This window comes from Coffea eugenioides, chromosome 1 (assembly GCF_003713205.1).
Source record: "Coffea eugenioides isolate CCC68of chromosome 1, Ceug_1.0, whole genome shotgun sequence".
NCBI lineage: Eukaryota > Viridiplantae > Streptophyta > Magnoliopsida > Gentianales > Rubiaceae > Coffea > Coffea eugenioides.
In genome coordinates this window covers 22262366-22276626 of record NC_040035.1, presented here as the reverse complement: position 1 = coordinate 22276626, position 14261 = coordinate 22262366, and the positions used below count along the sequence as shown (strand labels likewise).

The 14261-nt window shown below is 39.1% G+C and overlaps 1 protein-coding gene across 1 annotated transcript; it reads right to left on the bottom strand.

The window, feature by feature from the left end:
* Window positions 1–3966: 3966 nt before the first annotated feature.
* LOC113769079 lies at window positions 3967–9523 on the bottom strand. Its single transcript, XM_027313564.1, has 2 exons — window positions 8110–9523; window positions 3967–7826 (listed from the first exon to the last, which is right to left on the bottom strand). Exons 1-2 carry the CDS (start codon window positions 9521–9523, stop codon window positions 3967–3969), a joined length of 5274 nt encoding a protein of 1757 aa, XP_027169365.1.
* Between the last annotated feature and the right edge of the window lie 4738 nt (window positions 9524–14261).

Sequence of the window (14261 nt, the reverse complement as noted above, 5' to 3'; positions counted from 1 at the left end):
ATTCACGCAAGTCACCACTCGAACGGCCAGTGCGATAAAGTACACACTGCTCACTTCGATGGATCAAAAACTAGTTTTGCAAATTAGCACATATCGAGTCAAGAAAGCACTTTAACCAGGTAAGCATAGAACAAGCAGGGACACTCACCAAGAGTGAAGTTCAGATGTCAAATTGGGAATCGAATTCCGCGTCCTCGCAATATCCTAGAATACCAAAATTTTGAAACTATAAGTTTCTATTCAGTTTTTAAGCTTATACAAATCGAGGTTTATCTAATATATTACTAGTTTACTTCCCATAGTAAATTCAAGAATCTACTTAAGTTGAAGCTTGACAAAAGTAGTAGAAATGTTTCTTATAGTTTTCCTGAGATATTTTTTCCTTATAAAAGGGTAACTGGTATTATTTTCTTGAAATAAGTCGACAAACCTCTTAACTTCAAAGCTAGAGAAGTTATTTTCTATAACCATCAGGGCTATTTTGAGCTAAAGGAAAATTGTCGGTTTGGAAAATTTTAAGCAAAACACTAGATACTGCGTTTTATCGCACCATACTAGAGCGAAGATATATTTAAATAGCTTGCTTAAAAACTTCTCAAGTTCACAGGACCAAAATGGATTCCTTACGATTCCGATTTACCAGCACATAATGTTTCAGATTTGTCAATATAACCAACTCACATTTCAAATAGAAATCTCACTAGGGCTCCGTCAATCATTAGCCCTAGGTTTCAATAGATTCATATCAAATCAAGAATAAATAAATGACCAAGGCTTCGTCAATCATTAGCACTTGGTTTTGGACAAGCTCATTTTACATCTTAACTAAAACAAAATGAAGGTAAGGCCTCCAAGAAATTCCAGCAATCAAATGTCATCACCCTTTAACATTTATAAAATCATTCAAATGGCCAAGGGCTTCATCAATCATTAGCCCTTGACAACCATCAAACACTTCCAACCACAATTCAATCAGGGATTCAAACCACAAATAAGCTAAAGGCTCGATCCAAGTCAAAATTCAGTTTAACGAAGAAACAGGACATTAATACAGAACAGTCTACTTTGAGGATTCACAGACAGCAGTACACATGGAGGAAAAATATGAAATTTCTACAGAACAAAGGCCTATGATTCTAGTTTCAAATGCCACTAACGGCACCTTAAACGGATTTTCCTACACCAAGATATAAACATTTTACTGAGACTGGTTAGGGACATCCGAAAATCTGAAATTTCATTTTTCACTTGTGAAAAACTCCTTTTTCTATTTTAACACCAAAATGTTTTTATTCAACCATCCATACATTTCTTATAGAACTCCAAGACAACATATTCCAGGCATTTCCATCCATCATGTTTCAAGGAAACATTTAAAAACCAAGCTGAGATTCCAACTCAACCTTTGGCTATCACAAAAGAAATTCCAGCAACTAATATACTTTAGATCAAATTTTCCCTTGGTTTAAACATGGTGTTAGGTACTCAAATTCAGCATTTAAACACTTAGCTAGCCATTAAAGATTTCCACTTCAAAACCGGATTCACACAGCCCCTAAAATCATCCAGCAGAAATCCAGAAATCTGTCCAACCAGTCATGGATGAACATGCATGAAGAAACTTTCTGTTTTCATTTTATTTTCTTGGTTAAAACATGCTTTTAAACTCTCAACTTCCTCATGCAATTACTTAGCTAGAAAATAAACATTTCCAATTCAGAAATCGAGTTCAAATCACAGCCATCAACACCAAAATTTCCAAAAAATTATTCCAGCTTGGCTCGGATGAACATGCATGTGGCAGGTTTTATTTTGATTTTATTTTTCTGGTTTAAACTAATTAATTAACTACATACAGAGCCTAATTAACTTGTTATTAACTATCTAATTATGGTTATAAGCTCAAACAACAAAATTAAACCAAATCAAGCTGCATTAAACAAGGTAAGCTCTCGGCAGTCTCAAACTTGCACCCATCAGTTTTCTTCTTTTCTTAATTACAAATCCGGCTGCCTAAAATCACATGCATGTTCCTAGATGATTTAACCTTCTTGTTTTTAGTTGGTTAAACATCTAATTGAACTCAGATTGTCGCAAGGAATCAGAAATAAAGTTACATTTCCAAACCAGTTCCTCGGCGGAAACATTTAGCCAAAACAGAATTTTTCTCTAGTGACCTGATTTCATCAACCGACTGCACAAGCCACACATGAAAGCTCTAATATGGATTCATCTACTAGTAATTAACTTAATTAGTCCAGAAATTACCTCAGATACAAGCTAAGCTCACACACGAAAATCTAGAATCTTTCTTTCCTTCCTCTCGGCTTCAAGCGCAAGTTGGTTGGTCCTGGTTCCTGAATTGCGGCTGGAGTGGTGTTGTGGTGGGGTTGATTTCGGTTGGTTGGAGTTGGAAATGGCCACAGCTAGGAGAGGAAAAGGTGCGATGGTCTCCTGGTCTCTTCCCTCAGCTCACGAACAGAACAGAAAAAAAATTGCAGCTCGTGGACAGCTCTTCTTGGTCGATGATTACAAGATGGCAGCTCACAAGGTTCTCTCTCTTATTTACTCTCGGTCTAAGGCAGGGAAAGAGATGAGATGTGGTTGTGGAGAGGAAGTGTTGTGGTCTGCGGGAAAGTTGTGCAGAGGAAATGGAATGGCGGTTTGAGATATGAAATGGAGAGAAAGGTATATGATGCCGCGGTTTAGTATAAGGGATTGAGTGTACGAATAGGTTGCGTATCGAATTGGCGAAAATGTGATTGGCCGATAGTTGCGGTGATTGAAATTGCTGTCAGAGGGTTTGCTTGGTTTGCATGGAAATGTTGTGGTTGCAAGGGCATTTTAGTCTTTTCACTTTGCTTCCTAACCTCAACTTAATTTCTCAATTCTAACTTAATCCCAAAAATTATCCCCAAGCGTGATTTGAAAGCCTAATTATACACTAGTATACTTAAACCATTTTTATCGAATATTTATCGATTAAAATTTAATATTAAGGTTCCTAGTAATTCCAAACATTATTTAGTGATTAAATTAGTTATCAGAATTTCCAATTATTTATTCTCAAGAGATAGAGTTAGTCTAACTCGAAATTTATCAATTTAGTAATACACAGTCAAGTGAAATAATAATCTAATACAAGTGTGTCAGTTTTCACATAACCCTATTTTTACGTACTTAGTTGCGAACAAGTAAAAGTAATGCTAGAAATTATTAAGGAATAAAAGAAATGCAAATGAAATATGCACCGGCTTATATATCTATTTTTAGGGTTCTCACAGACGGGGTGGTGTGAAGTGGTAATTCTACAAGGACATGACAGTTGACAAAGTGTCAACTATTTGACTTAATGATTGATCGAGTGATTCGCCAGTGCTCAGTATCCTTAATGATTGACATATCGATTTTATTAATGTGCGTATATGTTACTTCTTGTTCATGTTTCCTGCTGTCTTGAAAATGTGACATAATTGCTTTCTTAGATTGCATGTCTTTCTTAGACCTCACTGGGCGCAAACTCATGCCTTTCCTTTTGTTTTCCTTAGCATGATTGGTTCATGATTCGGGGATTAGCACTTAGCTATTGTTTTAGTTAGACTAAGTGATTAGAGTACTATATTATTTGGAATGTTATTTGTAAGCTTAAACTTTCTTTTGTATTTTAAGTTGCTTTGATAGACAATTTTATGTATTAGTTGTATTTAGTGTATCTTGTGGTGAGTTTGGACATATGAGTTTGATAATTTGAGATTTGTTAATGAGTCCGGGTGAGAGTTGGGCAAATGGACCGCTGATGCCTTAGGATACGCCCTAAAAAGAGGTGGGGTCGTCACATGATGTTTTTTTTTTTTTTTTTTTTAATAAAAGGGGAGAACCCCCCAAATTTTATTCAACAGCAACAAAATCATACGACGAAGGAAGCAAACCCTCCCTTCAATACATGCCAGAAAAATAAGAAAATACCTAACAACTAACGTTTCGAATATATGGATAGCCCATTGCATCCAAGTTAATCAACGACCGAGCCCTACTTGGAAGCAGATGATGAGATTGGAAAGAAACAAATGGACTCTCCAAAGATAAAGCCGCTAGGCTGTCTGCCACAGCATTCGCCTCACGATAGATATGCGTAATGGTCCCCTGCACCTTACCTAACAACAACCGAATCTGGCTTAAAATGCTACACAGCGGCCACTTACCAATCGATTGACTAGTAACCAGCCGGGCCAACACTAGAGAATCTACTTCTACTAAAATATCTGACAACCCTGTCCCAACACACCACTGTAGACCAGTTAACAACGCTAACCCTTCCGCATGTACCACCTCACATTCCCCAAACTCCTTATAAAAAGCACCAAGCATCTTCCCTTCAAAATCCCGTACCACTCCTCCGCCTTTCGCCAACCCATTTGACACACTTGCGTCGGTGTTCAGCTTGACTGCCCCTCGAGGAGGCTTCCTCCAAGATATAGCTTGCGGACAGAAAGATTTATGTGGTTTGAGCTGAAAATACCGTGCAAAGTAGGTATCCGTATCCCCCTCCAACTGAGACCTTTTCAACATACGCGCAGCCCCCAGAGCAACCAACCACCCATTGATGTCTGAAATAACTTTAAAGCAAGCCGAGGGAACATTACCAAACCGAGCGTCATTTCTACTACGCCACAGAAACCATAACACTACAACAGGTATAACACACCGAACATGATCCAAACGCCCACTCCCAGAAGATTGAAACCACACCACTAGCAACGAAGAAACGCATGAGAATGAAGTCCACGGGATACCGCAAGCGCGGAAGAAATGCTTCCAGACAGCACTTGCCAAGTTGCCCTGCACAAAAATATGATGCAAAGACTCCTGTGAATCACCACAACAATCACACTTGGAAGCCAATGAAAACCCTCTAGAACGGAGCTTGTCATCCAACGGCAGAAAACCAGCCAAAATCCTCCAAACAAGGTAAGACATCTTTAACGGCAGCAATGGACACCAAATTCCGCGCCACACCAAAGACAGGTTACGCCGCTGTCTAATTAAATCCCATGCAGACGACACAGTGAACCTACCATCCGTTGAAGGAGCCCAAACCAATTCATCCTTAAGAGCTGGATCAACACTTGTCTGCAAAATACTATTAACGACCGATCGAGGAAGAACCTGGAGCAAACGTTCAATATTCCACCCTGTAGAGCTATAGAACTCAGCTACCAAACAATGAGGAGGCTCCCCATCACACTGGCTACTAAGCGGTTCGTCAAAAAGCCAACGATCGTACCAGAAATCGACAAACCCCTCACCAACACGCCAACGAAAATTGGCTTCAGCAACAGTCCGAACTGAGCAGACCCGCTTCCATATTGCCGACCCAACACCAACCTCTGCCGAGGACGGATGTTGGTCACCAATGTACTTTCGATGCATGAACCTTGCCCACGTAGAATTCTTTTGACGTATTCTCCACCATAATTTCATTGCAAACGCCTTCTCTACATCCAGCAGTGATCTGAAACCCAAACCCCCTTCTGCGACTGGAAAACATAATTTCTCCCAGGAAGACCAATGAATCCGTCTCCCATCCTTGCCATCCCACAAAAATGCATTAAACAGCCTACCTAGCCTTAGAAAAATCCCCTTCGGTGGTTTAGAAACCTGCAATAAATAAATAGGCATTGAGTTCAACACATGCCGAAACAATATGATCTTCCCCCCAGCAGACAAGAAGCGGGAACTCCAATGAAGAAGCTTTGCTCTAACAGAAGCAAAAACTCCATCAAATAAAATACTCCTACTACGGCCACGAAACAGTGGCACTCCCAAATATCTCACAGGCCAAGATTGCCCTTGAAACCCCGTAGCTTGTTGAATTAAAGTGATGGTATCCGAAGGAATCTTCGACGAACACAGAAACCTACTCTTGGCAAGATTTATTTTTTGGCCAGAAAGAATTTCATACTCTCGCAACAAGGACGACACAGCTTGCAGACAGTCAACCGATGCCCGTGTGAAGATAACCATGTCATCAGCAAACGCAAGAAACGGGACCAGCCCCCCCTTACTCAAAAATCTAAACCTCGGAGTGTTAGCAACCAGCTGCTGAAGTCTCCGTCCAAGGAATTCCGATACAAAAAGGAAAAGAGTAGAAGATAGAGGATCCCCCTGACGTACCCCTCTAGTCGATTTGAAAAAACTCGTGAGCTCCCCATTAACCAATACAGAAAACCACACGTTGGATATTAACCGAAAAACCAGATCTACCACACCTTCCTTAAAGCCAAATTCACGAAGCATGTACAAAAGAAACCCCCATTCCACCCTGTCATAGGCCTTCTCCATATCCAATTTCAAAATTACATTAGGATGACGCAATTTCTTGTCCAAATCCAGAATTAATTCCTGAGCGAGGAGGACATTATCCTGTATCCCCCTGCCCGGTATAAATCCAGTCTGAAACTCCAAAATCAACTTAGGAAGGAGTGTATTAATGCGGGTAGACAAAATTTTCGAGATGATCTTCGAACTAACGTTAGATAAGCTTATTGGTCGAAAATCTTTCCACTCACATGCACCCTCCTTCTTAGGCAGTAATGTGATCGTGGTACTTGAAAATCCGCGGGGCATCGAGGCACCAGCGAAGAAATCCTGCACCGCATCCATGAAGTCGTCCTTGATACACTCCCAGCAACTTTGATAAAAACCCCCTCCAAACCCATCGGGTCCCGCAGCACTCTGAGAGTCCAACGAGCATATAACCGTGTGAACTTCTTCTACCGATGGAGACTTCAGCAACATATCGTTCTCTTCTGTCGTAAGTTTAGGCAGCTCAAGTGACGGCCTGATGCCAGAACCTGCAGCGCGGTCTGCTGTGAACAACGTGGAGAAAAAATCACTTGCTGACAGCTTAATATCCTCTATACTATCAAACCAACTGTCGCCACTTCCCCTGATGCGTGCAATAAAATTACAACTGCGTTTTTGCTTAACTGCTGCATGGAAAAAAGAGGTATTAGCGTCACCCTCTTTGATCCATTTAATCGCAGCCTTTTGTCTCCAAAATTCACATTCCAATGCTAGCTCCCGAGAATGAAGTGCCCTAGCCTCGTGAACTGCCGTCCTAGACACCGTATCCCGATTCTGATCATACAAAATTTCCTTGGCCAATAAATTGTCCGCTGCCTGTTTGACCCTTTGAGAGACATTCCCGAAAACCTCCACATTCCATCGAGATAAAGCTCTTTTAACCACCTGTAACTTATTAAAGAATTTCTGCATTCCCACTCCAGAAACAGACTGAGACCACGCCAACTTGACTGTTTGTTGAAAACTGGAGTGACCGCGCCAGACATTGAGGAACCGGAATGATGATCGCCTTGTCGATGTACTACCCCCCTTGACTAGCAACGGACAATGATCAGACCGCCCCCGTTGAAGATGAGCTACTCTAGTCATCTCAACATCTGCGAGCCAGGCGGCATTAACGACCGCTCGATCCAGCCGCTGCCACATGCGACCATTGGTCCATGTGTAAGCAGACCCATCTAATTGAACTGGAAATAAGCCACTGCGATGTAAAGCTGAGTTGAATTCTTCCAAATCTCGCATATTCGGAGAAGATCCTCCAATCCTTTCCTCCGCGCAAGTAATAACGTTGTAGTCTCCTACAGCAATCCACGGTAGAGTAACGGACATGGAAAAATGCTCCAAAGCCTCCCATAGCCTTCTCCTACCAATTCTGTTACACTTCGCGTAGACAGCTGAAATAATAAAAGAAGAGCCAGAAGGGAAAGACAAATAGACATGGACCAATTGATCCGCAGCTTCTACAAAAGAATATCGAACATCCGAACACCAGAATATCCAAATTTTGATATTCACGAAAGACCTAGCAAAGTCAAACCCCAAAAACAACTGCACACTCCCCAGATGAGAGACATTGGCTAACGGTTCCAAAAGAATCAGTAACCTAATATTATTTGATCTACAAGTACAACGAATATACCGCAATGACTCCTTGTTCGTTGCACCCCGAATGTTCCACACTATAAACTTAATCGGATTTAACATTATTAGACCGAAGATTATAATGCGCAGATGAATTCATACCTTCTCGTTTCCTGGATTGCCTAGGACGACCCTTGTGTCCTTGAATCAACTTTTGCAGTAATTGAGAATCCGTATCATCCAGACACCCTCCAACCGGATCATAACAAAGCTTAGATGCTTTGATTCTGCTGGGTAAGCGATCCTGAAAACTTTTCAACTCCACCAAAGAAATCCCTCGCCCCCCTGACCGCCCTTCAGAACTAGACCGCACCAGACGAACACGATCGTGATTCCGCATAGGAGAGAGCGAAGAGGAATGTCGTTCATGGTTCGGCCCTTCAGACACAGTTGCAATTAGCAGCCCACGATTATCCCCGTCAGAAATGAGGATATCATCTGATAACTCCTGAAACGGGGAAGAAGAAACTTGGCGACCTAAGGCAAGCAAATTCTGCGTATCTTCATCAGCCCCCAGAGACGTATTTGAAAGAACAGGAACATGAACAAGTACAGTAGCTTGAGGAAAATTTCCCTGACTAGGATTAGCAGACTGAGGTGGCAAGTCAGCAGTAGCCTCCGGTGCCACCGGTGCATCTGGCGCTTGTATCCCCGGAACTTCCACTACCCCAGAACCCGCAACAGGCAGAGAGTCATCAACAGCAGATACCCCCTTTGGTTGAAAAACTTGTCTGACGTGCGTTTTAAATGATGGACCAGAACGAAGCGGCCTCAATTCCGGATGTTTGCGATGACAGATGGCTTCTGTATGGCCAATCAACGAGCAAAACCCACAATAAGAAGGATAATCTTCATATTCAATTTTTTGCCAAAAACCCCACTGATCATCTCCGATCCAAATCCTAGATTTGGGAGGTTGCAATACATCAACCTCCAACAAAATACGGGCAACAGAAGGGCGTTTCAATGAAGCCGTAGCTTCATCCACTTTCAAAGGTCGGCCAAGTAGGGTACCGAGTTTAAGCAGAAATTGCTTTTCAAAAAACGGCAGTGGAAGACCCGGAAAATTGACCCAAACTGGTGCAATGGATGACTCGGCTCCTGGTTTAAAATCAATTGTCCATTTCGACAGAGACATATGAAACTTGCCAACATACCAAAACCGACGACACCAAAGCCTGGTGTAATCTTCCTCCTCTGATGGACGTAAAAGAATGTGCTTGGAATCTAACAAACCTATTGGGCACTCGCCCCTCAACCCCAACGAAACAATAAACTTGCGAATAAGTTCCATGGAAGGGCGGCCTACGGCAAATCTGCCGACCAACGCATTTGAGTAGGGCGCTGCTATCTGCAACATATCTTGACGAGAAATCACCAACGAAGGCTCCCCCTTGTATGTACTAAGAAGGCCAACACCACTTGATGCGGATGACGGAGATTGCGAAAGAACAGATGCAAACGTCTTCGCTGGTCGAACGAAAGGCGGCGCCTCCCCATGCAGGAGAGCCGCCATGAGAACCTAACCCGAACCCTACGTGTGTCTTAGAACCCAGAGAGAAAATTGTCCCAAACCCTACGTGTGTCACATGATGCTTTAAGCATTTATTTCTCTGTCTATACAGATTTTATCTTTTATTTTTTCATTTGAGCCATCCAAAGTTCAATTTTGTTTCAAATAAGAGTTTTGGTGATCACAACCTTACATTGGGATATTTTCAAATGTCAAAAGGGAATAGATTTTCGTAAAGAGTTATTCTTTATTTTGATTGTCATGTAATATAAGAATGATGATGCTCTGACCATCTCTTATATTATCTAATCATTGTTTATCTTTTGCATCCTCATTTTGAGTTTAAATTGGTGGTTCGTTTCAAAAGCACTTATGATCGCATTCCACACTAGGGAAGGAAATTTGAGAACTTTCAATAATAGTAAAGAAGCTAAAATTTTTTGAAGAGAATGAAATACTAAAAAGAAATAGAAAAGTGCATCTATCTTCTAAAAGTTAAGGGGTTTTGATTCTACCATTGATATTTAAACATCAATATTGGCAAACAAAAGAAAAAGGAAAAAGCAAAGAGAAAAGGAAGAAAAACGAAAAAGAAAAAGAAAAAGAAAATGCAAAAAAAGGGAAAAGAGAAAATTCAATACCAAAATCCTTTCAATGATGATTATAAAAGTTGAAATGAATCTAAGGTTTTTTATCCCAAAATTGAGACAATTTTGGAAGGAATGCCATCTTAAGTGCAATATCCTTGAAAAACAATTTTTTTAAGTTATCATCTTCAGGCCACATTACAAGCTCATAAAGCCCACTAGTGACTTATCTTTCATGACAACTTGAAATAAGGATCAAGTCTCTAAGGGATTTACCAATCACTCGTGATCATAAGATCATAACCTGTTTCGGTGTGTTTACCTATCTCTTCTATCCATATATTACAAGCCTATAGAGCTTATATATTGACTAAATTTTCATAAGAAATAAGGGTGAGAAACTATTGTTTTCATCAAGATGTGGCATCGAATGGGTTTGGTGCAATTCAGGCACAAAATTTAGAGATATCCTAATGTATAGTCTTTAATTATTATTTCCTTTAACAACCTGAAAATTCGAAATAATACCCATTTGATTGGTCCTGAAGGGTGAGCTAACGAGAAAGAGTGGTCCTTTCCCCTCAAATGTTGATTCTAAATGAGGAAGAGATCTATCACAATTTGGTCTTATTTTTAGAGGTTCATCATGGAGTTTTCTACATGAATTTAAGCATGAAATTTTTTTGGATTCTTTTCATTTGAAGAATGCAATTTCTATTGTATCGTATGTCCTTAATGATACACAAATGCACATATCATGTTAGCATGTGCAAGGCATAATCCCTCAAAGGTCTTGACCTTTGTTTCTCCATTTTGGTGAAAGTTTCACCTATACTTTCTACCTCAAGTTAGTCTTGTTGGGTGCATTTTCTTCCTCTTCTTGCCATGTTTACTTCTTGAAGGTAAATTATGCCTTTGGTGAAAAATTTAGTACCTAAGAATAACAAAGATCACAACTAAAAGATAGAAAATATAAGATTAGTTAAATAAAGATAAAGTAACAACATCTAAATTAATAAAAAAATTTTAACTCTAGTGTTATACCTAAATCGAAGTCTCCGATAACAGTGCCAAAAACTTGATAGGGTTTTTTACTATACTACAAATTTTAAAACCTTATTACCCTATACTTTCTACCTCAATTTGCTCTTGTTGGGCATGTCTTCTTCCTCTTCTCGCCGTATTTACTTCTAGAAAGTAAATTGTGCCTTTGGTGAAAAATTTAGTGCCTAAAAATAACAAAGATCATAAGTAAAAGATAGAAACTATAAGATTAGCTAAATAAAGATAAAGTAACAAGGTTTAGATTAATAAAACTTATTTTAACTCTAGTGTTACACCTAAATTTAAGTCCCCAGTAACGGCGCCAAAAACTTGATAAGATTTTTTACTATACTACAAATTTTAAAATGTGAGGACCCGAAAATTATCTTTATTTTATCTTATTTCTTTGAGTACATTTTCTTTACTTTACTTTATTGCCTTAATTTCCTAGATATTTTTATAAGTGAGTCAAGTTTTTAAAACATTTTTCTTTTATAAGTTAGTACATGTTAAGTTCGAAGTGCATTATGGAAGTAGGACTCGTCAATGTGGTATGTGCGATAAATTTTTTTAAGATTAGGAGGAGTTTTGTACAAAGAGATATTATTTTATAAGGTGCTAAGGGATAATTAGAGGTTGACTAGATATTTTAGCCTTTGGAAGACAAAGAGATGAGAATTCACCATAGCAAGACACTTGTCACAAAAGCCATGGTTCTTTGACTTTAACTAAGATTTTCTTAGCCCTTTAATTAACAAAAACATTGGCCAAAATCCTATCACTTTTCTCTTCCCTTTGGCCGAAATCTTGAGCTAGGCAAAAGAGAGAACTTCAACATTCAACCACCAAATCTTGCTTGAATCTTGAGTTTTAACCTTTGATCTTGCAAACTACTCCATAAAAGGTAATATCTAAGGTGGATTAAGGGCTTTGGTGGAGTGATTTGGGGAGAGAAGCTCTTGGTTTCCATTTCTTCTTAGGGTATTAAGGTAACTATATCAAGAAGCTCTCTTTTCTTTTAATACTTGCTTATAAGTGGATTTAAGGTTTCATTTTAGTAGTTTTCATGAGAAATTTCATGGTTTGAGTGGTGATTCAAAAATTTCAGTTTTGATGGTGAAATTTCAGCTTTTATATGATGCTTTGAGCTGGCCATGATTTAGTAGTTTTGCCATGTGAATCTTCTAGCATTTATATGTTATTTTGTCTTGCCTATGGAAAATTTCAGCTTGTAGTTCAAAATTTCAGCTTAAGGTTTCAAAATTTCAACATTGTTGTGGTTGGTTTTTGAGCTAGAAAATTGGCTATATTGGATGGTTTTGTAGCCTTAAACAAGTGTAATTTATAGCTTGTAACTTGTGGTTGTGATTGAGGTTGGATTGATATAAATATTAGTGTTGAGTTTGGATGGAAAAGTTAAGAAAATAAGGGGAAGTGTTGCTGAAAATTTTTCCGCAGGAGGCTCTAAGCAGTCTTGGGAAATTTGTTATATCTTGGTGTAAAAAATCCAAATTGAGTTCTACTTATTGCGTTTGAAACTGGATTCAGAGTACATTCTACCGCCAAAATTTCAGAAATTTTCTCAATTCCTATGAATATCTATGATTTTCCAAAGCTGACTAAATTTTCACACCTGCTCTATTTTTCTACTTGATGAAGCAGTAACTTGAGACTGGAATTTGACTGATTTATGGACAGAATATTACAAATGTGAATTCTGGAAAATTGTAGTCCTTTGAGTCTATTTTTCAACGGTATAAAGTTTATAAATTTTGGACTTAAGAAGCTTGAGATATGATTTTTCAAACAGTGTCGCGCAAAACTGGAGAAAATTCTGTTTTCTAAACTTGTTTTTGCTTCCATTTCCAACTTTAAGTTGGAGTTGTTAAACCATTTTGAGCTTGGTTTTATGAGTGGAATTGAGGTTTTCTCACAACTTTATACCTTTGAGTTGAATAGTGATTGTTGATTGTTCGAGGCCGAGTTTCCCTACTAGCCCTTAGTCATTATTCGAGTAGTGCATAGCATGAAATCCTTATTTGATAGTGTTAAAGGTTTAGTATAGGATGGTAGGACTTATGAAGAAGAATTCTAACAATAACTTGGTACTTAGATGGTGAATTTGTGGCTTTTGACCACTATACCTTGTTAACCCCTAGATCACTACTTATACGTGAGTTTTCACTTAAAAGTAGGGTGTTTTAAAGAACGAGTGACTTTTCTTTCCGAGTCACTTGTTGAACGTTTTGACAAGAGTAAACGTTATTATATCACCTTACCATATCCTTGCCTCATTCGAAACCTTATTTTGTCCCGTTTAAATTCATATTTTTGACTTTATCGTCAAAAGTTTTCCCTTGTAGTTTGAGCAAGGATAGGTGATACTTTTGGACTAAAAACTTGCACTTGAGGGTTCGACTACTTTATCCAAATGTTTTAAAATGGTGAATTTCTTTAGTTCACTTACCTTATGTATTTGACCACAGGTTTCGAAAGGGAACCCGCAGACCCTTTCATCAAGGAAAGTTAATTTTTCTAAATGCGGTGAGTGTTCCAACTGCATGTTCCTTGCTCATTATTGCTAGAATTTGTTAGACACTTGATTTGACATTTCATAGGCAAGTGTGTACTTTATCGCACTTGACCTAACTCGACTAAACACTTGATATCTCATTCATGCATGTATAAGTAACTTGATTTGCACGTGGCCTGTATATTGACTTGAAATACTTGAAATGCTTGGAAATGTGACATGCTGGGCATTATTTGTGACTTGGTCAGGGTTAGGTGAGTGTGTCCTTATTCGCACTCATCCTCCCGTTCTTGAATGATCTTGTACTTGCTTAAACTTGATTGACCTGTACTTGTGTTTGTGCTTGCGCTTGACTTGTAAGTGCTGAGCGGCATACTCAATCCGAGTGGGAGGTACCTCTCATCCCGTCTCAATACTTTTATCTTTATTAAGTCGATTGGAGAGTTATCTCATCGATCCTAATGCTGAGCGGCAGCATGTACCACACTCAATCCGAATGGGAGGTGTCTCTTATTCCCGTCTCAGTACCTCTATCTTGATTAAGTCGATTGGAGAGTATCTCATTGACCATACTTGT